General features: G+C 42.0%; 1 protein-coding gene across 6 annotated transcripts in view; it reads right to left on the bottom strand.

Annotated features, from left to right (window-relative positions):
• Positions 1–26717, bottom strand: part of FBXW7 (F-box and WD repeat domain containing 7) — a 217178-nt gene that overhangs the window by 126877 nt on the left and 63584 nt on the right. For 2 of the 6 annotated variants that reach the window (XM_029076398.2, XM_039913749.1), the window contains one exon: positions 3660–3798. The exons of 3 other annotated variants lie outside the window; for them this stretch is intronic. In XM_029076398.2, the coding sequence (XP_028932231.1) occupies positions 3660–3758 (99 nt within the window). In that variant the 5' untranslated portion in view covers positions 3759–3798. Of the gene's footprint in view, positions 1–3644; positions 3799–26717 lie in introns of those variants that run through there. One more of the 6 variants, XM_016228286.3, reaches the window with a different exon arrangement.

Below are 26717 nucleotides of genomic sequence, written 5' to 3'. Positions count from 1 at the left end.
GCACAAGGACCCGGGTTCTAATCCCGCTTCTGCCTCTTGTCTGCTGTGTGACCTTAGGAAAGTCGCTTAACTTCTTTATGCCTCAATTACCTCATTTATAAAAGAGGGAGTAAAGCGTGAGTCCCATGTGGGACAATCTGATTAAGCTTGCATGTACCTCAGCACTTAGAACAGTGCTTGGCACATAGTAAACACTTACAAATGTAGTTATTATTATTACTAATTGGCTCAAACATCTATTATATTACTGCAGTAATGTTAGCTCTAGGAGCTCCAAAATTCTAGACTGTGCATCGATTCTGTCACTTCCCCCTAAAAAGTAGCAAATAGACCAGGGAGAGAGTGGGCTGGACTACCTCAGGGAAGAGTAGCAGGCCACTCGGGGAGAACCAACATGAGGAGGGTGGTCACTCACCAATCTTTCCCTTCCTCCCTTCCCTTCGAATATACCGTGGGCTGACTCAGTCATAATTCCCCAGCAATCAAACAATGGTATTTTTTGAGCACTTACTGTATGCGGAGCGCCAAACTAAGTATTTGGGAGAGGATAATACAGTAGAGTAGGTAGACAGGATCTCTGCCCACAACAATCCTAAGCAAAGATCTCTGAAGAGGGCCTTAGATTAAATGACATACTATAGATCCCAACATGGAATTCAAGATTTTAAGAATGGCAGTGCCATACATGGAATATTGAAACCTTTTACCTGGTGTCTTGGGGTAAAATGAGAATTCCTAAATAAGCCATGTACTCGCCCAAGTGCTTAGTGCAGTGCCCCTCAAAGAGTAAGCGCTCCATAACTACAACCGAACGAATGAAATTCAGTACCTAATTTTCTATCTAACCCAAGTCACCAGGCTCAGCTCTCTTGCCTTTCCAGTGGGGATGATTAGTTCAAACACCTGTGCCATTCCTGTACATTTCCAGAGCAGATATTTCAAACCAGATTTTGCTTTGGGACAATGTGCACCATTCCTAGGTGTGTAATAAGTAGTGCGCAGAAGTATGCGTGCACCCGCACATACACACACACCCTTATTATCTGAGGATTGCTTGCTCTCGGACAGCAAAGTTGAGCATTTGTTTCCGGGAGGAGGAGATAATGTTGGTATTTGTTAAGCGCTTACTATGTGCAGAGCACTGTTCTACGTGCTGGGGGAGATACAGGGTAACCAGGTTGTCCCACGTGAGGCTCACAGTTAATCCCCATTTTACAGATGAGGTCAAGGCACGGAGAAAGTTAAGTGACTTGCCCACAGTCACACAGCTGACAAGTGGCAGATCCGGGATTCAAACCCATGACCTCTGACTCCCCAGCCCGGCTCTTTCCACTGAGCCACGCTGCTGAGATCCCAGAAATGTATTTCCAACAGCTTCTGGCTAGGAGTCAAATGCAGAGCATATATGCCCCAGTAAACTGCAAGTGAGGTGGGGGCCAAAGATGGTCCAAGCCCAGACTAGGTGCAGTAAGGTCCAGCTTTCTCAGGGACTTTGCTCTCTCCCGGGTGGGCCCAGACCACTATTATGCCTCCCCCATTCTTGCCTAGCTCTGAACTTGGAATGCACTGCTTTCAACATTATTAAAAGCAGGAAAATGGAACCCGTTTTCCTTGTACACCATTCTTCCTTATTTAAAACCTGAAGCAAAAGCAGCAGCCAAGACGAATGCAATACTACTGAAGTGGATGATATTTTCAGTTGTTAGGTGGATTTCTCTATGGGCCCTCTAATTTTTCAGAAACTTCAATTTGGTGGGTCAGTGCTAACTGAAGCTAGGTAAAATTAACCTTTATCTATAGGTGTGTCATTGCTCTGGATTCTTACCGAAATAAAATTTTAACTTGAACATGAAAAATGGAAAATTCCAAATACCTAATATGTCAAAAACTTAGAAACACTTTATTTACTCCCATGATTCCTCCCCTCTCACACTGCACAATTTTTGCAGTCCAAAGCCTGGAGAAAGGCAATTATGTGGATAAATGAATCTAGCACTAAGGGAAGCAGGGAGAAAAAAAAAAGGAGGGGAGTAAAGAAAGATGAGAAGGCAGTTGATATTACGAAGACACTCAATGAATTACAGTAAACAAACCCCCTCCCTCTTATCCACTTCCTACCTCAGAGTTCTCTCATCCCTGCAGTTTTAGTTCATTCTGACCCTATTCCTCTTTCTATTACTGTACATGTGCATAGCTCAAAAATTCTGGCAGTACAAGCCTGACCCCATTCCTCTTCCTATCCCATCTTGCACAGCCACTCCAGTTTACAAATATCTTTTAGAAATGCTTCCTCAAAAACTGAGGAAGGCGACGGGAGTGGAGGAATTACATAGTAGAGCATGGTCTGGAAGCCAGAAGACCCGAGTCCTCACTCTGCTCTGCCACTTTGCTGCGTGACCCTGGGCAAGTCACGTAACTTCTCTGTGTCTCAGTTTCCTCATCTGCAAAATGGAAATTAAATCCTACTCCCTCCCCCATCTGGACTTTAAATACTAAGCAGAACAGGGATTTTGTCCAACTTAACCTATAATTTATCCCAGTATTTAAGACACTGCTTGGCATATAGTAAGCACTTAATATCATAATTACAATTATCATTATTAACGGAGGCAATTATGAGAGGATTATGGTATGTACAATGGGAAAAGAGTAGAGTGACAATACTTGGTCACAGAAAGTAATATCATCCTTTTGAGAATAAATAATTCACTCTTAAATACTTATTCATTTAAGAAAAATATGACCTAGAAAGTATTCCCCTTATTTTCCACTCACTAGACAATTTCACATTTCAATGTTTTCCAGGTATACTATAATTCTGAGTTAAACTATGCATACTTAAACTCTTACTGCCATTTGCACCCAAAACATGCACTTGCAGGTAAATAATTCTCCTCTCTAACCCTATGGAAACCTTGTGGAGAGACTTCTGACACTGGATTCATCTCTATACAGGAAAATTCCCTTGAAAGCAGGGAAGAAGGCGTGAGACGAGCAGATTCCTATTGGCAAGTATAAGTACATTAAATTCAGCCAGGATGCATCATTTCACTTTGCATTTTGGCTACATGGCTTGGGAATTAGGAATGTTCACTTGACGAGGCCAGCCTGTTTAGATATAGGGCACTGTGTGTCAAAACAAACGGTTGGCGTACACATGTAAGCTCACTGTGGGCAAGGAATGTGTCTGTTTATTATTATATTGTACTCTACCAAGAGCTTAGGAAAGTGCTCTGTACACAGCAAGTGCTCAATAAATACGCCTGACTGGCTGACCGACATGTGTGACTTCAGATACCATGTGACAATACAAGGGTTGTGCCAGAACACGTGTCCCGTGTTTTAGAAGAATTGGGTGTCCTCAAGCAACCGATTCAAGTCAACTCGGTCATAACTTGCACCCCTTGGTCAAGATGACCCATGGTAAAATTAAAATTCTAAGCCTGTGCAACTTTGGTGACTGGGCAAAGGAACAGATTATAAACGACATATGAGTGAAAGGATATTATCAAAGTGAGATGGTGGCTTGAGGTGGGAAATGAGCAAATGACACAGGTGTTGAGGGGGAGGGCGGGAGGGAATCTGTTTCATTTGAACCCAAGCTCTAGTATGGTTTGTAAAACCCTTAAATGGGCTTCTCATACATTGACTCAGGAGACCTTAATAATGTCTCTACAGCTCCTAGGGTCTCTCCCGGTGTCTCTTCCACAGCCCTTGGGAGGAGCAGCAGCAACAGCACAAACAACTCTGTGAAGCATCTCTAACTTCACAGTTCAGCAGCTGGCACTCCTATTGGATCTGGAAAGGAGAGAGACGAGAAGAGCAGGTAGAAAGTTGCTCACGCGAGTTCCTCTATTTCTCTCCGACACTGTCAAGCACATTTAGCTCAACCTACGTCTCTCATAAAGCCTAAAAATCCCTCCTGTGCTTTTCCTGCAAACCATGGACCACTTCTCCCCTCCCTCGTTAGGCACCTTAAAGGAGCAGCAGCCAGGCTGAGCTGAGCACTTAGTACAGTGCTCTGAGCACAGTAAGCGCTCAATAAATACGAATGAAGAAATAATTATCTTCATCAACAGCATCATCATAACCGTGCTATTTCTTAAGCGCTTACTATGTAACAAGCACTGTATTAAGCACTGGAATAGATACCAGAGAATCAGTCTGGACAAAGTTCAACTTGATATATAACATACAAGCCCATAAATACGTTTGCCAGAAATGAGAAGGGGGAGAAAAAGCAAAAATAAGACGGTCATTAAAATGACCTAGCGGTAGATAAACTTATTAAACCTGCATAGCTTCTCTAAAATTGTCTTGAAATTTTAAGCTTTCCAAATGTGAAAACAAATTATATTCACACACACAGACTGTTATACATTATCCAATCAAATTTTCTAAGAGTTCTCTGTCTTGCCTTTAGAAGTTCACAACTTCATAAAGAACAAGGGCACCTTCCATCATTTCAAAGTGAGAGTTTCTTTCTACAGATGAAATTTCAAGTTAAAATGGGAAAACTAAAATGGAGATTTAAAGATATGGGTAAAAAACGTGTGGGGAAAAACATTTGCTGTGATACTAAGACCTAATAAAGAGTTTTACCTTCAATTCCAGCAGATGGAGATAACAAGCATACCAATTGGAAGATAGTTAAAAGAAACAAATTATCCATCTCAATACAAAAAAAGGTTGGCAAAGGTCGCAGAAAGAAATGAATGAGCCGCAAAGAGCTAGACTTCCAAAGAAACTTACATATGATCTCACATTAAAGCTTTCTATTTCATTTCTAAATAAGGGAAGAGGTCAGTGTGGGATTCATAAACTCAGAGGTAAGAAGGCCCAGAAAAATCACACGAAAAGGACATCTGATACTGTCAAGACGTGACAGCCGAGAACACCCCTGCTCCTACTGTTGACTGTGAGAAACCGCATTACTAAAACATGACTTAATTATTATTAATAATGAGAGTTAATGGGCATTTGTGTTAAAAGCCATAATGAACAGTGATGCATATGGCCTCTAATCAACTCTGGTCTATCATCCAGGTTTTCTCAGTAGACCAAGAACCAAAAAAAATACGCAAGAGAGAGGCACTCAGCGGTGATCAGAACTGTATTTTCAAACAGACTGTGTGCAGAGCTACACTGTGAAGAACTGAGTTCTTTTGGAACAGTGGCAAAATGAATTTTAATTTGGTTTGGTTTTATCACTGGCTTCTAAATTAGAAGTCCAGAGGCTAGAGAATTAGTCTCCAGGTCCTGGGGTCTAATCCGGACTTTGCCACTGGCTAAGTCTCTCTGTCTCGATTTCCCCATCTATAAAATGATCGCGGTTACAAAGCACTCTCTTCCTTCATATTGAAAGATCATGAGACTATACTGTAATATGTGGGAGATTAAGTGATCAAGAGACAACTAATCCAGTGTTTGCTTTACAATTTTCCAGCTTCTTTTCCCTCCAAAACCTAAGAATAAGCTGTCTTTTTTTTTACTTGGTATTTGTTAAGCACTTACTATGTGCCACGCACTGTAGTAAGTGCTGAAAGAGCTTCAAGCTAATCAGGTTGGACACAGTCCGTGTCCCACAAGGGGCTCATAGTCTTAATCCCCATTGTACAGATGAGGGAACTGAGGCACAGAGAAGTTAAATGACATACCCAGGGTCACACAGCAGACAAATAGCAGATCCAGGAATAGAACCCAGATCCTTTTGACTCCCAGGCCCGTGCTCGATCCATTAGGCCACACTGCAGCAGCTTGGGAGTCAGAGGTCATGAGTTCGAATCCCACCTCTGCCACTTGTCAGCTGTGTGACTGTGGGCAAGTCACTTAACTTCACTGTGCCTCAGTTACCTCATCTGTAAAATGGGGATTAACTGTGAGCCTCATGTGGGACAACCTGATTACCCTGTATTTACCCCAGCGCTTAGAACAGTACTCTGCACATACTAAGTGTTTACCAAATGCCAACATTATTATTGCTTCTCATGCCTGTAAAGTTCTCTCTACTGACAACCATGGGGGCCTGTAAAAAGTAGGGTAAAATAAAACTTTGAATTTCAAACAGCCGCTTGCAAGTCGAATCTAGGTTCATACCTAATGAAGCCTAATCAATGGGGAGGGGCTGGTGCCCATTCGGAAGCTAAGCACTGTGCACTTTTGAAAAGGGAAAAGATCTTTGCTCATGAAATCGATGTTTCAGCTTACTATGTGACATTTTTTGAAAATTATTTCAATCTCACAGAACCCTATCATAATCCTCTTTTTTTGCAGCATCACACAATGGACTCTTCTGGGTTTTGTCTATTTTACCAATTTTTCATGCTTGTGGTACTTCAGGGGCAAAGAAAGTAAAATACCAGGTTTTTCGAATGCGTGCATGCACACAGCACACACACACCCGTCACATTCAAAGACAACACTACTGTTGGCAAAATTTGCCAACATCTGCCCAGATTGCACTGAGTACAATACAGATACGGAATACTCTCAATTACCAGCCTAACTATGGACTCAAACAGGAGCGTAAACCCCGCTACTCATAAATGTCTTCTGCTGCACGGGTGAGTGATTCTGCTGCGGGGCAAGCCACCGTATCAGCGGAATAGATGATGCGTCTGAGCCAAAGGGATTCCGATCTTCAGTAAGAACATGGGGCACCCCCCTAAACGCTGGCAGGCCACCCAACCAGCCAACCTTGTGGTTAATGCTTAATGCAGTCCTATGTTAATGGCGACGGTGGACAGGGCTGAACTCATGGGACCACTCAAAATTTATGGAAATCCTGACGGCTCTTGGTGAAAATGAAAAAACTGTAAAACAATGGGAGGGAAGGAGGAGGCAGGGGAGCTTCTGAAATAAAGGAGGGGATGTGGAAAGGGGAGAGCATTCCAGGTACAAAGACTGGTAAGTGCAATGGCTCAGATGAGAAAAGCAGACGTTGGGGGTGGGGAGGAGGTTTACTGGACACGCTGAAGAGCAGAGGAGGAGTGGGAGGGAGAGTAGAGGAGGTAGGTGGGAGGAAGGCAGTTGGAGGCTTACTTGGATGAGAGCTGATGGGACTATTATATATTTATGTATTCATTTAGTAGAAACAATTAATTGGCAAGGGTCAGCCCATTCCACTTTTGAATTGGTTCAGTGACACATTCTGAGAGTAATATTATGGAATTCTAACAGATTCCCCACAGCTTTCAGAATGTCCTGTCACTTTAAACAAAAATTCCAAGCACCCTCTGCCCACGCTCCTGGGAAGCACCTATGTATATGCTTTCAATACTGTCACTTCCCACTGCTGTTTTACTGTCTGTTCGCCCACTACACTGTAATCTCCTTGAGAGCAGGGACCATTTCTTCGACATCACAGATATCACAGAGCTCTGAGAATCCAAAGTCCTCAAATACTATTGATCGACTTCCCATTTATATAGATACTGCCCAACAATTGATGAAGATGGAGGGAACTGCAGATTTGGAGACTTTGCTAGCCAAGTCACAACAGATGGTCACCAAACAAATACTACTTCTCCTGCGGGAAGAGTAAATTCCCTTAGGGCATGAGCCGTGTCTATTATATACTAATGATTAGTATGGTTCTCAATGTTGATATTTGTTAAGTGCTTACTATGTGTTGGTTGGTATTTGTTAAGCGCTTACTAAGTGCAGAGGACTGTTCTAAGCGCTGGGGGAGACACAGGGGAATCAGGTTGTCCCACATGGGGCTCACAGTCTTAATCCCCATTTTACAGATGAGGTAACTGAGGCCCAGAGAAGTGAAGTGACTTGCCCACAGTCACACAGCTGACAAGTGGCAGAGCTGGGATTCGAACTCATGACCTCTGACTCCCAAGCCCGGGATCTTTCCACTGAGCCACGCCAAGCACTGTTCTAAGCACTGAGGTAGATACAAGGTAATCAGGCTGTCCAACGTAGGGCTCACAGTCTCCATCCCCATTTTACAGATGGAGTGACTGAGGCACAAAGAAGTGACTTGCCCAAGGTCACACAGCTGACAAACAGCGGAGCCGGGTTTAGAACCCTTGATCTCTGACTCCCAAGCCTGTGCTCTTTCCATTAAGCCTTGCTGCTTCTCAGAAAAATAATAATAATAGCATTTGTTAAGCACTTACTATGATCCAAGCACTGTTCTAAGCGCTGGGGGGATACAAGGTAATCAGGCTGTCCCACATGGGGCTCACAGTCTTCACCCCCATTTTACAGATGAGGGAACTGAGGCACAGAGAAGTTAAGTGACTTGCCCAAAGTCACACAGCTGACAAGTGGCAGAGCTGTGATTAAGCACTGACGGTTTTCCAAGCACTGGACTAAGGGCTGGGGTAAATAAAAGTTAATCAGGTTGGACACAATCTCTGGCCCACATGGGGCTCACAGTTTAGAGATACTATTTGTTGCCCAATGCTTAACGCAGTCCTATGATAATGGTGACGGAGGACAGGGCTGAACTAATGGGACCACTCAAAATTTACGGAAATTCTGACAGCTCTTGGTAAAAATGAAAAAACTGTAAACAACCTTGGAAAGATTGATCCTCAGCAACAGAACTCTAAGTTTGGAACTGCTGAGACTTCATGAGCTCTGCTTGACAACTAGGCTAGGAGGAGGAGGGAGAGGAGAAAGGAATAGTATAGCAGCAGCAGGGATCGTACTTACTGTGTACTAAGCTCCTGGGCATGTCGTACAGAAGCACGAGATATTGTCATTCCCTGCCCAAGAGGAACTTACAACTCTTACTGATTGTCCACAAGCAGCTGAAGTGGGCAAGAGAAAGAAATATCCCTAATATGCCTGCTGAAGAAACTCAATAACAATTTTGAGGTGATTCTGCTTCCTTTATATTAAAATGAAAAGAGCAAACCAATAATCACAGCATGGCGTACTGGGCAGAGCACGGGCCTGAGAGTCAGACGGTCAGGGGTTCTAATACCGGCTCCGCCACTTGTCCGCTGTGACCTTGGGCAAGTCGCATCACTTCTCTGGGCCTCAGTTACCTCGTCTGCAAAATGGGGATCGAGATCACGAGCCCCACATGGGACAGAATCTGTGTCCAACTCAACTTGCTTGTATCCACTCCAGCGCTTAGTACAGTGTCTGGCACATTGTAAGTGCTTAACAAATGCCATCACTATTATCTTCTCCCAGATGCAGGAAAACTCATCCCTAGTGAAGCTCCAGATTGCCTGGCAAGAAGGAACAGGAAGTAACAATGCTTACGTTCTTCCCCTGCTCACCCTTTCCTCAGGACAATAGATCAGGAAAAGCTACATAATTATGGGCATTGTCTAAACATAAAATAGAATATTAAAATCAGTGCACACTCGTAACACCCTGAGACTATGAACTGAACACCTCCCTTCTCCTTGCTAAAAATATCTATCTGACAAATAAATTGCAGTAGTGCCTGAAGCAATGTTTTTTTTTTTAACTGCCTGCTCAAAGGGGTGATAGATTGCAATATACTCTTTCAGAAGAATAAGCATTAGCATGTTTGGAAGCTATTTCTATAGTCAAATATAATGTAATGACTCAACCATTAATGGTAAATATGGTTTCCTGGAAGTGATGTAAAATGAACTAAGCTGATAAAAAAAATCAATACCAAACTGATGGCATGATGTTAATTTTAGACACTGTGCACTGCAAATTTAGAAAACTAAATAGAAAACATCACCAGATGTTTTGTGTTCAGGTGGATTTCAAAAAGAAGGGGTATATGTGATCACAATTTGTTCACTTCCTCCTCTAACTTTCTTTCCATAAAAGGCCCAGCTTCTATCACAATAGGAAACAGAAAAATCTTTGGAGTTTGAGTAAATGAAACAATAGAGGGTAGATTTATGGCTAATCACCCAGAATAGCGAACTTTAAAACACACTGAGATCTTCAATTTGGAGGTTGCATATCAGGGTCTTTAAGGGCAGTGAGGCAGCTGGGATCCAGGAAATCAGGGTTCAGTCCCTGCTTGGGTTGCGGGTCATCGGAGGTCAAAACATTCAGGAAAGAGGGAGAGGTGACTTCTAAGAAGGACACAGAGGGGAAGAGTGAGGAGGACTAAACTGAAAAGTACAAGAAAAGGACTCCAAATCAGTCCCACATAAAGAAAGGTCTGGAGAGATGCAGGCTAGATAAATGACATCAACTTTTTCTAAGCCCCATTAAAACAGGTATTATGTCAACCTGATGACCTCACATTACCCAGTGCTTAGCCACCTGATGATCTCGCATTACTCCAGTGCTTAGTACAGTTTTAATCACATACTCAGTACTTAATAGCACAATTACTATTAAGCTTATTCTTTCGATGCAAATTAAGTGCTGCACTTACCATAGCCATCTACTTGTAAAACTTCACAATCATTTTTGGTTATAATTGAAAAGGTTTCCCAAAAAAGTGATTTTGAAAATATTGAGCAGCAGGAGAACATTTCTTTGTCAGCTTTGGAAACAAATACAGCCCCAATAATTTCACACTACTGACCCCTTGGTACACAGGGATAGCAAAGAGGAAAGTGCCATGCAGAAGACTAAAAATCATGGAATGGGTGGCGGTTTTTAACACCTTTAATCATCTGAAGCTAAATGGCAACTTTTGTATTGGAAATTAAACTCTTTCTCTAGGACATTTTTGTAAGTATTGAATAAACTATCTCCAACTGGATCCTTGAAACCCATTCTGACAGTTTATGTACATGAATAAAGAATTCTATTCCCCTTCCAAGCGCATATACTTTTTACTTTTTTTTTTTTTGTCTTTTTAAGTTACACTGAAGTTGTACAAACACCTCTCTAAATGTTGCAGTTAACTTTCATGGTCTTAGCCTTTCTAACCCTTGGTACAGAGGACAGAGTACGGGCCTAGGAGTCAGAAGGTCATGGGTTCTAATCCCGGATCCATTTGTCTGCTGTAGGACTTCTCAATGCCTCATTTCCCTCATCGGTAAAATGGGGATTGAGACTGTGAGCCTCACTGGGATAGGGACTATGTTCAAACCGATCTGCTTGTATCCACCCCAGTGCTTAGTACAGTGCCTGGCACATAGTTAATATTACTATTATTATTGATGAATACAGTTCGATGACAGCATGATGAAGATGGGCTTCTACCAAGTACCAAGCTTTCATCTCATTGGTTCATTTTCCCATCTTGCCTAATTGGCCTAATGACTGACCATTTAGTTCATACTTTGACATCTGAGACTAAGCTGAAAAACTCACACCGTATTCCTAGTAAATCAAACAAACATCAAATCAATTTACAACTTAAATCAAGCTTACAATCTAACAATCAAGCTGATTGTTCCCATCAAACAAAACATGCAGACAGAACTAATCAGCATTACAATAGTAATAACTATTACACCTACAGCACTTACTGCACGCCATGGCACTTACTACACACCAAAATCTTGTATTGTACTCTCCCAAGTGCTTACTACAATGCTCTACACACAGTAAGTGCTCAGTAAATACAACTAAATGAATGAATGTACTAAGTGATGGGGTAGAGACAAGACAGTAAGATTTGACAACAGTAATAATAGTATTGATTAAGCACTTTGTGCAAAACACCACATTAAGCTCCGGGAAATAATATACAGGTGGGAATTAGATCCAGACTCTGTCCCTCAAGAAGCCCACAATCTATGAACAGTACTGAATCCCCATTTCACAGACAAGGAAACTGATGCACAGAGAACTTAAGTGATCTGCCCAAGTTCGTACAGCACGCAAGTGGCAGAGCTGGGATTAGAACCCATGTCCTCTAACTCCCAAGCCCATGCTCTTTCCACTGGGACACGCTGCTTCCCTACACTATTTCTTTTAAAGTACTCTTTATTTTAAAAGTTCTGGTTCACAACTTCAACTCCAAGTTCTATCACTAAGTTTAAAATCGCCCCTTTTCTGAAATCTAAACACTTCCAGAACGTTTAAAGTTAAGTCATTTCCAATGGGCAATATAAATTCCATAGCCCTGACCTTGGATAATCATCTGTCAACCTATCGTGTATAACTTCCTTGGAGAGCATGATTTTACAAAGCAAAGAGCACTGCACTGTAGGAAACTTTCAAAAGCTTGTGACACTTTCAGAAAGATCGGGCTACTACGACCAAAGTGTGAAGCCATCGTGAACATTGTATAAAACTTAAAAAAAAATATCCGGTGCTTACCATACTTTCTATATGATGCTATCACGGGTAAACACATAAAGTGATGAAATTTGGTTTCATGAAGAAACACTGCAACTACTTCCCAGGCGCATGGAGTTTATGTTTTAAACAAATTACCTAGTGTTTACATTCTTTCCACTTTCTGTGCTTCCTCAGAATGAAGAGACAGACTTGTTTGCTGTAGCCCAAGTTTTTTTTTTTTTTTTTTCAGATGCGTCCTGATTTGGGGGGGAGGAAGATACTCTTGATCTAACTTGTAAACACATTGGCTTCTGATTCTACAAACATTAAGAAAAAAAGGAGAAAGGGCACTTAAAACTTCTAAAATTCCTCTGAATTTCCAGCCCTCTCCTGAACCCCTGGGAGGAACAAAGGAGATGCTACCACTTTAAGTGTCCAGCAGTTTCCTATCAACTCTAGGTTGCAATCACAACATCCATTAGTGTTCCACAATTCAGAGCGAGCAAGCAAGTGGTTGTCAGTGCAGCCAGTAAATCACCTGATCCCATTACAAAATCAATTACTGCAGTGCATTTCCATTGCCACACAACCTGATGATGACCAAATGATATTGGAGAGCTACTGCAAGGTCAAGAAAACTGCTCAGAACAGTCTTAATTTGTCTTTTACCATTAGGTCCAAATTATCGGCACATCTCTTTTGATGGCCCGTTCTAATTGGAAATAAATCCGTATGGTTACCTTTGGTTGCCTGGGGCATTCGACGGACAGTCTCGGCAACTGGTCTGTTGTGTGGCTGCAGGACAGCAGGTCGGAGCAGCAGGTCGACCGGCCCAGCCTCTTCATTAAAGAAGAAAGAATGCTGCAGCCACAGCCACACATTGACTCGCTCATCAGAGGAGTGTTTTCCTTAAGAAATCAAAACTGAGACCGTCCCACATACACTCCAAATTGGCCAGCTGCCTCATTCTGCAGCTCCCTGGCTGAAATAAACACTGCTAGACAGGAAAAAAAAACCCCAAAACCACACGCACAATGGTGTGTGCCTGCAGAGAATGCCAGCCGTCATCTCGTCGCCCAGAAAAACTCAAGATTCACCCCAAAAGTCCGCTGAACTAAAGGTAAGCTTGCTTTAAAATTTCTCATCCTCCGGCATTCGAGATCACGTATCTTTTTGAGTATATTCCGGGTATAACCCACCCTTAAAATGACAAGTGAGTACGGCTTCTGTCTTCCTCCATCACTTCTGATCTGTTTGCCTACCACTTCTGTTCAGCTCAGCCTATCCAACCTGTTCCCTCTGTAAATGCACACGACTCCAACCACCAACAGGAATGAACCTCACCCCACCCCGTGCCCAAACACATTGTTCAAGGATCGCTCAATACCTGGAAAAGAACTGCTGCTGCATTGCTTAGAGCTACAACGGAGAGAGCAGATTACTGGACGCTCCTTTAATTTACCAATCAGAGGTGCCGACCTTTTATGACTCTACTATTCGGGCGGGGGGGGGGGGAACCTGCCAGATACACACAGTAACATCGATCAATCGGATTTATTGAGTGTTTACTGTGTAGAGAGCGCTGTATGACAAATTCATTTTAGTGCCACCCTCGACACTAATTTAGGGCGGCTTTTTACTCCTCATCCTGAAAACAGGCATTTAAAACAATAGGCACACACGCTTGAATAAAAACAAGAGAAAAGTCCACTCCCAACTATGTCCACGTGACGGACTAATTCAATGATCAAGGGCTTTGGTTTTGGACTCGTTTTATAGGGGTGTTGGGGTGAGGGAGGGGACCAGAGAAAAAAGGTAGGGAAAGTAGAAAAACCAAGTCAATGTGCCTATCTATTTTTCTTGGACAAGAAAGAGAGTATCCTAGCAGCTCATTTATGAAACAGTCCCAAGGGAAGCTAGTACTCTACAAGCAGCAGAAGGGGGTGTTAGAATAGTTCACGAAGGGGTTAAAAAAAAACAACCCACCCACACAAAGCAGGTGTCTCACATGCATCAAGAACTAGTTCAAAAGGCAAAACATACCTTTTTATGTAAATGTCATTGTTCTTGATACTAAACAGCATTATTTATCAACAGCCCAAGTTTAATTAAGAAGAAAATGCCAAAAACCCAAGTTTGAAGTAAAACTCAGTGTCTCTGACAGCCAGAAAACTCAAGCATGTTGTCTTTGCCAAAAGAATGTATACCAGCTCCCTAATTATAGCTGAATTTGTGGACTAGGACGGACTAAAAAAAAAAATTAATTCATTCTGATCTCAGGATAATATAACTTAGGCTATTTGTCACTTTTTGGCAACATCTGTAAAGCTCCGATTGTTTGCCTTGGCGAACAGCATGCTCTCTGGGAAAAGGTTAAAAGAATGCAAGTGGCAAGAAGCAGCTTAAATGAAAATACATTAACGAAAACTTCTCCTTTCATACTGCATTGAAAGCCTGTGCTTTGTAAGTGTCTCTCTCTCTCTCTCCCCCTTGCACCCCCCCCCCAACCTTTTTTTGTTTAAGGCTAAAATAAGCCAGTATTGTCTCTCTCCCTTCACCTTGTTCTGCCCTTTTGCTATTCATGTTTTAGTGAAATCAATTTCCAGTAATAACTAAATACAATCATGCACTTCAAATTAAATTAAAAAAACCTTTCTTAGATAAAGACTAGGGATATAAACAAGCAAAATAATGCAGTAACCTTTTACTCGCCTGCTGGAGGTACTGTCTGCTGCATAGAATTTTAAATCCTCATCTGCAGATGCAATTGAGCTCGTATTGCCAAGGACTCGGCTTTTCCTGTGCTTGCCTCTACATGGCTATTCATCGAAAGAGAATATTGTGTGGAAAATTTAAAGAAGCCGCTGAAATTACTCATATGATTTAAAAAAAAATCCAGCTTCTTAAAACCTGGTACAGCTCAGTCCTGTCACATTTCCGAATGCAAGTCAGACACGGGGAAGAAATAGTCTTATTGCTGATGCATTCCTCCCAGCAAACGTGCAGGATGAGGGAGCAGAGAAGTAATGACAAAATTAACACAGTGTAAAAGTGTAAAGGGTAGGTACCCCACATATAAACTCCATAGGACATTTATACAGCAAAAATGCACCATTAAGGACACAGTGTCCGTGACTCCGATAATTTATGTGAGGACACTCAGAAAGTAAATCTTTTGGATAGATCTTTGTTTCTATTAGATTGAAGAAGTAGTTGCAGTGAAAATCCTACTCAGTTACATGGCTTCTAAAAAACAAAACATTTTTAATCAGACTATTTTTCTTAGAAATAGATTTTAACTAGAAAGTGAAATACAAACAACTATATGCATATATGTACATGAATACATACACTCAACATCCCCTTAATTACCCAGAATTAGGGAATGTTGAGTGCAGGGCACTTGTGGAGTACACTGATTTTTTCTCCTTGAAATTTGTATTGGCTTTAACAGGAACGAAAAGGAAGCAGTACAGGCTTTCATTATTTATGATTCTACCCCTCATGTCAGCTTCTTTAATGTACTATTGATTCTCAGAATGCATATAGATGGGACCAGAAGCAGAACATTGGTACCTTCCCACCTATCTATATATAGACCCACCTACATGTGTAGGTGTGCATGCTTATATATACACATACACACATATACAAAAATGTATATGTGGTAAATTATTCAGAAACGGAATACTCCCTTATTCAGATTAGCGTTGACATTTACTGCTGAATTTCCTTTTCTTTTTCTACAGACACATGAGGACAAAATCTCTGGGATACACTTTCACCTCCGGATCATTTCTTAATGAACTACGCCTTTCAATTACTTTGTTTAAAGGGGTTTGGCATTTTGAAAGGCAGCAATATTTACTTCACCCCAAAAAAACAAAATTATAATCGCTAATAAGAAAAGAAGTGGGGGTGAATGAAATGTCCCTGGCTTTGGAAGAGCCGGCAGGTTTCGGCAATCCCTGGCACATGCACTGGAAGATTGGTGCACCAAGCCATTCAGCCCAGCAAGCCAGCTGCCTCTATCGTGAGTACACAGAATTATCCGTTTTCCCACAGGTTTATTATGCTCCTGGCAACTTTCACGCCACCGCCTCTGGCTTTCCCTACTATTCTGAGCTTATCATCATTCAAACTTCACTGTGTCCTGGATGTGGCTTTACAGACCCTAGAACCTACTGAAAGAGTGGTGCCAACAGCTGTCACTCGGAAAGGAGCGTCCCTCTTTCTTCCCTTTTCCCTTGCGCAGCAGCCCTTCTTATGGCGGACAGCATCACTTCCCGGAGAAGGAGTCGGACATGATGATGATGACGGTATTTGTTAAGCGTTTACTATGTGCCAAGCACTGCATCCGACGGCATCAGCGAGGCCCTAAAGCCTCCGACCTTCTCCTTCCAGGAGTGGTCCCTTTTCCCTTGCGCAGCAGCCCTTCTTATGGCGGACAGCATCACTTCCCGGAGAAGGAGTCGGACATGATGATGATGACGGTATTTGTTAAGCGTTTACTATGTGCCAAGCACTGCATCCGACGGCATCAGCGAGGCCCTAAAGCCTCCGACCTTCTCCTTCCAGGAGTGGTCCCTTTTCCCTTGCGCAGCAGCTCTTCTCACGGCAGACAGCATCACTTCCCGGAGAAGGGGTCGGACATGATGATGACGGTATTTATTAAGCACTTACTATGTGCCAAGCACTGCATCCGACGGCATCAGCAAAGCCCTAAAGCCTCCGATCAAGAGTGGGTGAGAACTGGGGAGCTCATCAACGCAAAGCCCGATTCCCCAGCCCTCCGATCGCTAGCACCATCCCAAGCTGCGACAGTATCATTCGGGACCCAGTCGGCCATCCTACCTCCCAAGGTTGACTGGCTGTGGAAAGCTTCATCTTCTCTCCCTTCTCCTTCCTTGATTTTCCAAGCAAACTCATCCCTCTGACAAACAGGAATCACCCAAACCCCCTACCAAATCTGGATCCAGAGGCTAGATTTCTAACTGGCTTTTGCTGGAAATACAGAAATTATCTTAATAAAGAAATCTGGCAACAAAAATAAATGGACTCTGATCCAAACTGCCTGGCCCCTTTCTCTATCATGGTCTCCTGAGGGTATTAATAATCACCATCATCATTATATAAGAAGAAGTTGTAAGTTAAAAGACTTGCTCAAAGTGACAGAGTAGGTAAGTGGCCAAACCAGGATTAGAACCCAGGTCATCAGACTCCCTGTCCCAGGTTCTTTCTACTAGATTATGCTGCTTAAGTATATAGATTATGTATACAACTATATGACCAATATAAACCTTAAAAATGATTATTTAAAAATGAAGATTAAAAATAGTCATAAGGGAAAGGCAGAACAAAAAAGCAAAAAGTTCAGTGTCCAAGATTTAAAAAACTAGGGGAGCATACAAAGTAAGAAGTTCTTCCAAAAGTAAGAAATCCAAAATTTTCCCTAGAAAACCGCACTCTGTAGATGGTTAACAAATAATTATCAATTTAACGCTTAACAAATACTGTTTTAAAAAAGTTTCTCTGTCACTGTTATTTTCTTACCACTGCTACAAGCAGCCTTCAAGATTTAAAACTAAGTGATCTCTTAAATTAAATCTAGTTCCCTCTTCCTTAAGCCCCACATTATTTTATGGTCATTTTTATCTCTCAATTACTCAGCTTCTTAAACATTTCTCTCTAATTGAGACAAGTAAAATTTCAGTTTTGATGATGAATGGAAAGCCAGTGCACAATTCCAGAGTTTTCATCTGGATTACCTCACACAATACCAGAACAGATTTTATATAATGTGGATAGATGGATAGATAGATAGATAGATAGATAGATAGATAGATAGATAGATAGATAGATAGATAGATAGATAGATATCTTTGAGGGCCATATGGAGGAAGGGATTAGGAAATACTCTTTGAATGATATGGTGGCTAAAGACCTGGATTTATTGAAGAATAATAATAATGGCATTTGTTAAACCCTTACTTTGTGTCAAGCACTGTTCTAAGTGCAGGGGTACATACAAGGTAATCAGGCTGTTCCACGTGGGGCTCACAGTCTTAATCCCCATTTTACAGATGAGGTAACTGAAGCACAGAGAAGTGAAGTGACTTGCCCACAGTCACACAGCTGACAAGTGGCGGGGCTGAGATTAGAACTCACATCTCTGACACCCAAGCCCAGGCTCTTTCTACTAAGCCACGCTGCTTCTAATCACTAAGGCCCCATACAATGAGATTTTTTTTTTACAGCTATCACATTTCCATTGCTCAAAATATTAACTGTCCCATTGGAAAAAAGAAATTAAACTTCCTGAAAGCTCTTGCTCTGAATTCAACAACTCACCTAACATTATAACAACAGTAATCACTGAGGTATTTTTGTTAACTATTTACTATGTACAAAGCACTGTTCAATTTACTGGGGTACATACAAGTTGCATACAAGTTGATACAGTCAGACACAGTTCCTGTCCCACAAGGGGCCCATGGTCTATGTAGGAAGAATCAATACTGGCTCCCCCAGCACTTGTATCTACCCCAGTGCTTAGTACAGAGCTGGGCACATAGTGATCGCTTTACAAATACAACAGTTATCATCACCATTATTATTATTAATAACCTAAGAACCTAGAACCTCAAGAGGCTCTAACCACAAGAGGCCAGAAACTCAGGAGCTGAGAACCTCAAGAGTCCAACAGCTCAGGAATATAGAAACTCAGAGACCTAGAGCCTCAGGAGCCTGGAGCCCCAGGATGTAGAGCCTCGGGAGTCAAGAATGCCAGCAACCTAGAGCCCCAGGAGTCTGAAACCTCAGGACCTAGAACCTGGGGGGGGGGGGTGTGGAACTCCAATAGACCCGAAACTGGGACTCTCAGGAGTCTAGAACCTCAGAGTCTAGATCCTCAGGAGGCAGCAATCCCAAGAGGTCAGAAACTCAAGGGCTGGGGAACTCAGGAGTCCTGAACCTCAGGAACCTGGAACCTCAGGAGTCTAGCACCTCAGGATGCCAGAACTCGAAAAGGCTGGAAACTCAAGAGCTGGGAACCTCAGGGACTTAGAACCTCAGGAATCTGGAATATCAAGAACTTGGAACATCAGGAGGCTGGTACTCCAAGGGGCCAGAAACTTGGGAACCTAAAACCTCAGGAGCTGGAACATCAGGAACCTGGAACCTCAGGGAGTCCAGAACCTTATGGCTCCTGCAAGTGCAGCATGTGAACAAACACATGACAATTACGTTTCTGGTTACGCTTGACTTCTTCCTAAAACAAGAATTCAGTGTATAACTTTCTCCAATCTTCTCACTGAGACAGACTACTGCTACTATAGAACCAAAAAAAACCACAACACAGATTTCCAAATGAGATGACAAGATAACTATGCTGGGTGGGGGAAAAAAAGGCATTTCTGACTTTAGATTCTGAGCTTGGGTAAATGGGATAAACGAGGTAGACAAATTATCTCTAGCGGTTGCTAAAACATATTCCCCAGCAGCTCATAAACTTGGAACTAGTTGGGGAAAATGAATAACGTGGTTCTAACCCCTAAAATTCATTGAAGTGACAACTAAGATTTTTCCCGAAGGTCACTTAATCATTTTCATTTCTCCATTTCTAGGAGTGAAAACAGCTTCCTACTGTCAGTGCCTCTAGGAAATCAAACTGTCACAGAGAGGCAAGTTAGTGCAAACTAAAATGGCAACAGCAAAATTGGAAAAAAAAAATTCAAAACCAGAAAGCTTCAGAACATAACAAACATCAGAACCTTCGGTCTGATGTTAAATGTGGAAACCTCAGCACAACATCTCTAAAATCCATCTTTTCCTCTCCAAACTGCTACCAAATTGATCTGAGCACTTAGTCTATCTCACCTTGAATACTCCATCAGCCTCCTTGCTGACTTCCCTGCCTCCTGTCTTTTCCCTACTCCAGTCCATACCTCACGGCTGCCTGGATCAGTTTTCTAAAAAAGAGTTCCGGCCATGTTTCCCCCACTCCTCGAGAATCTCCAATGTTTGCCCATCCACCTCTGCATCAAACAAACTCCAAACATTGGCTTTAAAGCACTCAGTCACTTTGCCCTCTCGCTGGTTTCATAATACAACACATCACCTCACTTGGCTCCTCTAACGCCAACCTACTCACTGCACCTCAATCTTGCCGCCAACCACTCACCCAAGTCCTGCAACTCCTTCCCCATTCACACCCAACCGAACACCACTCATCCCATTTCAAGGCCTTAATGAAATCACTTTTCCAAGGCCTTCCCTGAGCCCTCATTTCCCCTATTCCCTCTCCCTTGTCTGCACTGCCCTTGCACTTTGGATATGTACCCTTTATTCACCCCACCCTCAGCACTAATATACATGCCTGGAATTTATTGTAATGTCTGCTTTCCCCTCGACTGTAAACTGACTGGGGGTAGAAAAACAGCTCTAATAAGGTTTAACTCTTTAAAACTCTAAATAGGGTTTTATCACTTTAGGGTATGATTACTCCATTTATGTCTCTCAAAAGCCACAACGGCAGGCAGAACTTTACAAAACTGTTAATAGATGAGAAGGATTTTGAGACTACCTCCTATACAACTGGATCGAATTGAAAAAATTCTCTCTGCCATCTTTTTCATTTTTCCAGGAGCAATGCACTGTGGCCTGGAAGAAAGTGCACAGGTCTGGGAGTCAAAGGACCTGGGTTCTAATTCCACTTGTCTGCTATGTGACCGTCAGCAAGTCACTTACCTTCTCTGTGCCTCAGTTTCCTCATCTGTAAAATGGAGACTAAACCCTACTTCCTCCTATTTAGACTGTGAGCCCCTAATGGAAGAGGGACTCTGTCCAACCAGAATACTTTCTATCTACCTCAGTGCTAGTACAGTGCTTGGCAGATAGTAAATGCTTAAAACCGTAAAAAGAAAACCCACACAGGCCTCTTAAAACAGTTGTGGTAGTTTTGCTCAATATAACCTTTACAAAATAACCTTTGCCAAATAACCTCATATATACAGATCATCTTTTACCTTTTTGCATTCACTTGGTTTTCTCTCCCTAATGGTCTGGTCTCCTGTCTTTAAACTCTTCTTTTCTCTCCTCCCTTTGGCTAACGCCTAATTTTGTGGGAACTTTCCAGAGCTGACTCCCAGTTACTGTTGGCAGGAAGAGGTGGCTTTCTCCAGCTCTACCTATTGATCCGGCAGCCGCCACGTAAGTCAACAGGATCCAGTGATCTGAGCAGAAGCAAAAGGTGGGGTTCGATGCATTGCCGAATCCACACACAGAGATTTTTAGAGGGCTATTAATACACAAAAATAAAAACAAGATGCTTCAGAGTTTGAAATCTGATGCCTGAACAAAGGGTGAACTTGGGACAGAGTTATGAGGAAGCAGAGTTTATAAAGGCAGTAAAGTGAGGAACTTCAGGATAGCAGCTCCTAGAGGGGAGGCAGGCCTAGAGGAGAAGCATGACCTAGTGGAAGGAGCACGAGCTGCGAATCAGAGGACCTGGGTTCTAATTCCGGCTCCGCCAGTTGCCTGCCATGTGACCTTGTGCAGGTCACTCCACTTCTCTCCACCTAGTTTCCTGTTCTCCCTCCTACTCAAACTGTGAGCTCCAAGAGGGACAGGGACTGGGTCCAACCTGATTAAACTGTATCTACCCCAGAGCGTAGAACAGTGCTTGACACATAGTAAGTGCTTAACAAATATAATAATAACAATAATAATAATAATAACAACAATAAGGACTGAGTTCAGACCAAAGTTTGAGGAATGGCACAGAACTACTTCCCTAAACAGTTTGGTTTCACTACAACTCTGCAATCGATTACCCTAATATAACACTCTAACTACCTATCCGTTTCCAAAGGGACTATGAAATGTTTTCTTCTTTTTTTCAATTGCCAGGTAAAGTACCTCTTGTAGAGTTAAATGCTCTCCCATTTCATCCCCACAAATGTTAACTAGTTGGAAAATATTGCTGCTTCTGAAACACTTCTGGGCCCAAAAGGATATAAACAAAGCAACATAAATTTAAGAAAATATTTTACTCCACTGGTGGGACAATGGCTCTTTCCCTGACTTTTCTGGTTTGAAAACTAGAAATAAGTCACTAGTCTTACAAATGGGGCAGTTTCTTGGGTGGAAGAGTGTAAAGATATAAATTTACATTTACCTAGAGAGGAACACCTCCACACATTCATTAAACCTTAAAAATGCCCCTACCAGGCAAAACCAATCTCCATCCAACCTAAGACTTGTTCCCAAAGGAGGCACTTTTTCTTCAAACACTTTTTCTAATAGCCTATTTCAGATTTCTTATCTATGCATTTTTCCACAACCTTCTTGAAACTATTGATATTTACAGGCTACACAACTTTCTGTGTTAATGAAATCCATATGCTTATCAACCACCCAATTAACACATACAGTAAATATCTTTTGCAATGCATGTTTTCTTAATAGTCCTCTTTTAACCAAATAGCTTGTCTTTTACCACTGTACCCTTCAGTGGTGCCTCAAACCATATACCCACTTAATCCTGTTCATGAACACCTCTCTTGTTTTTTGTATTAATTCTATCTCTCTGCTTTTATGTTGGCACGCTCTTTAAATACCCATCTCAGTGTTTCTCTAAGAAAATCTGAAAGATGTTTTGCTCCTCTCCAGCTTAATTTGTCTTGCCTACTCCTGTTTTTAAGATTATGTTTTCTACAATCTCTGTCTTAATCTCTTTAAGAATATATTTCTTCCTTACCATATAGAAGATTAACAATGAAATATCTTTCAAATAAAATCTAAAGCAGGAAGCCAGATAGGGTATCAGGAAAGCCATTTCATGTGAAGGTAAAAGGTGTGCTTGGACAGAAAAAAGAGGTAACTATAAAACATTGAAAGAGATTCTCTTTCTCTTTCTCCTAGCAGATGGGTCAGAGACCTGGATCTAATTGTGGTAAATATACAGATTGTTGTAGACCAATTCAATAAACTAGATATAAACAAATCACTGGGACCAGATGGCAACCACCTGAGAGTTCTGAAGGAACTTGGCAGTGAAGTTGTACAACTGCTGGCAAGAGTGTGCAACACACTGTCAAAAATGGCGACTTACCAGACAACTGGCACAATGCCAATGTAATTCCCATCTATAAGAGAGGTTCCAGGGGTGATCCTGAAAATTATAGACTGATGACTCAGACTTGTGTACATGGCAGATTCTTAGAAACTTTACTGAATTTTAACATCGGTAAATATTTACATAAAAACAACCCGTTAGAGGGAAAACATGGTTTCGGTAAGAGGAAGTCTTGCCTTGGTTATCTGCTGGAATTTGTTGAAGGGGATCACCAACCACAAGCAAGAGGGGAATCCGTGGCAATATTATATTTTTTTCCCAAAGGGTCTTTGACAAAGTCCCAAACCAAAATCATTTAAAAAAAGATTTTTTAAAAAGTTAAAAAAAAAAAGAGTTGAAAGAAACTGGTTAAAAAGTTAGAAATAAACAGCAGAGATAAATAGTGGGGCCCCAGGAATCAGTGTTAGGACCTTTTTAATTTAGCATTTTCACAACTGCCCAAAAAGAGAGCACATGCAGTGAAATCTCCAAATTTGCTGAGGACACAAAGTAATTTGGATACCGAAATTCAATTCATGTGGTGATGAAATAAGAAGATCAAGTCAGGCAGAGTTAGTGTGCAGAAGTGGAATAAATTGAGTTCAATGATGGCAAGAGCAGAGTAATAAACAGGAAAAACAATTCAAACTCTAGCTACATGATGATGATGGACTCTAGGTTACTTGTCAAGTCACAGAAATGGATGGTCTAACCAATGACCAATGCTCTTCATTGACAGCTCTTTTCTTACCTGCACACAAACTTGACCTCTCTTCCCTCCATTTAACCTTGTAATTGAATCTCAATCCATCAGTGGTATTTAATGAGCGCTATGTGCGGAGCACTGAACTAGGAGCTTAGGTGACTACAAAAGAGATTTCTGCTTTTTTTTTTATGGTATTGTGTTAAGTGCTTACGATGTGCCAGGTACTGTACTAAGCACTAGGGTAGACATAAGGTAATCAAATAGGACACAGTCCGTGTCCCACATGGGGTTCACAGTCTTAATCCCCATTTAACAGATAAAGCAACTGAGGCAAAGAGAGGTTGGGTGACATATCCGTGGTCACACAGCAGAAGAGAGGCAGAACTGAGATTAGAACCCAGGTCCTATTGACTCCCAAACCTGTGCTCTATCCACTAGAACATGCTGCTTCTCTTGGCATACACGTTCCCTGGTCACAGCCAACTTGCACTTAGTTGTCTTTATCCATCTACAATCCTATCAGCTGCTTTACCCTTGTTTCTTTATCCCATAACTATTTGAAAATAATCCGTGTCAGTCTGTCCCATTAAATTATATGGTTTAGAGGACAGGAATTGTGCTCTCACACTCTCCCAAGAGCTTAGTAGAGTGCCCTACACACAGTAGATGCTTAATTAACACTATTAATTAATGGACTCTCCTTTCCCTGACCCATCACTCACACCTTATCTCCAGTTCCATCAAACTACATTCTTAATGAACCATCATAAAATGCCGCCTCCTTCATGTTACATTCCCCAGTTAATCTCCCTTCCTTCCTGGTCACACTGCCCTCTCAGCCACCTGAACACTCAAGCGTACATTTTCTTTATCTGGTAGTCACTTATTTGATTTCTTGTCGGTGTTCTTTATTGTCAATATCCATTCAATCAATGGTATTTACTGAGTGCGGTGTGCAGAGTACTCGAATGAGCTCTTCGGGAAGTACAAAAAGACTGAGTTGGTAGACTTAATCCCTGCCCACAAGGAGCTTCCCCTCTACAGGGGAAGACAGGCGTTAAAATGAATTACCGACTGGCCCCGTGTAATGATATGGACATAAGTGCTGCGAGGCTGAGGGTAGGTTGAATATCAAATTCCAAGCTCATAGGTGACAAAGAAGGGAGGGTGAATATGGGAAACGTATGCTTAGGCAAGGATGGCCGCTTGGAGTAGATGTGCTTTCACTAAGGCTTTGAAGGAGGGGAGAGTGTCAGTTGGATATGAAGAGGGAGGATGTTCCAGGCCAGAGGCAGGACACGGGCTAGAGGTCAGCAGCGAGATAAGAGATTCAGTATAGTGAGAAAGATACCCACAGCTCATGTGCAGAAGGGGAGGAAATGAATTGTGGAGGTGATTCAGGGCTGCAGGCCCGTGCTTCAACAAGATAGACAGAGAGACAGGAAAACGAGAGAACTGAGTTGAGTGCGTGGATCTGTGTGTCAAAAAAGTGGTCTATTTTGTATTATACAACTGTTTTTCTCCTCCAAAAGATCGTGAATATATCGAAAAAAGGCACCACATGTCCACCTCTGCATATATTCCTTAAGCATCTGATACAGTATGGGTCACATTGCAGACACTCGATAAATGTTGCCAATGAAAATAATAGGGCTGACAGAGAATCACAATATATAATAATGGTTGGTATTTGTTAAGCGCTTACTATGTGCAGAGCACTGTTCTAAGTGCTGGAGTAGATACAGGGTAATCAGGTTGTCCCACGTGAAGCTCACAGTCTTCATCCCCATTTTACAGATGAGGGAACTGAGGCACAGAGAAGTTAAGTGACTTTCCCACAGTCACACAGCTGACAAGTGGCAGAGCCGGAATTCGAACCCATGACCTCCGACTCCCAAGCCCAGGCTTATATAATAGATGCCCGATAGTTTTCCAAGTGTACTTAAGTAGACCCCTAAAAATGTGTAAGGATGTTAAAAAGGGGCAACTGTCATTCATTCTATAAGCATTCCGGTTTGCCATTTTAGAAGGCAGAGTAAGTGAGTAGGCCACTACTATCACCTTCATCATCATCATCATCATCATCAATAGCACTTACTGAGTGTCCACGTGGAGAGCACTGTACTAGAACACAAAACAGAAGACACTATCGCTGCTGTTGAAAATATTACCACTGGAGTCAATTTGCTATTTCGTGTGCTTTTATGTCTACAATAGCTTTCAGATCGCATTTCTTGGAAAGACTAGCCTTATAGCTACTGAATCTGTCAAGCCACAACTCTGGATACCATAGAAAGAAACAAAAATAAGATTCAGAACCAAGTTATTTCGAGTATTATGTTGCTGTATTGAGGTATAGCAGAGTAATGAGGAATCAGAAATATAAGATGCTCTTCTTTACATTAGTATTTTGATTAACAAAGGCATCTGAAAAATCCTTAAATGAACTCAACAAGCAATCAATGTTCATATGGGCTGGGCCTTTCCATCTATCAGTCGACGGTATTTATTGACCGCCTCCTATGTGCAGACTACCGTATTAAGTGTTTGGGAAGAGTACAATACAACAAAGTCAGCAGATAATGGACCCAAGATTGTAGGGGGAAAATAGGGACTGGAAGGAGAGAGACATTTGGGGGTCTTTTCAGCTCTGACCGGAAGCTCTTGGATCCTGTCATATACTTGGCTTGAGCACATCTCCAGCTCAAACAACTATGAGGGAAATGACCTCCATTGCTCCTGAGGTGG

The sequence above is a fragment of the Ornithorhynchus anatinus genome, chromosome 12 (genome assembly GCF_004115215.2).
Source record: "Ornithorhynchus anatinus isolate Pmale09 chromosome 12, mOrnAna1.pri.v4, whole genome shotgun sequence".
Classification (NCBI taxonomy): domain Eukaryota; kingdom Metazoa; phylum Chordata; class Mammalia; order Monotremata; family Ornithorhynchidae; genus Ornithorhynchus; species Ornithorhynchus anatinus.
This window is presented reverse-complemented; position numbering and strand designations above follow the sequence as displayed.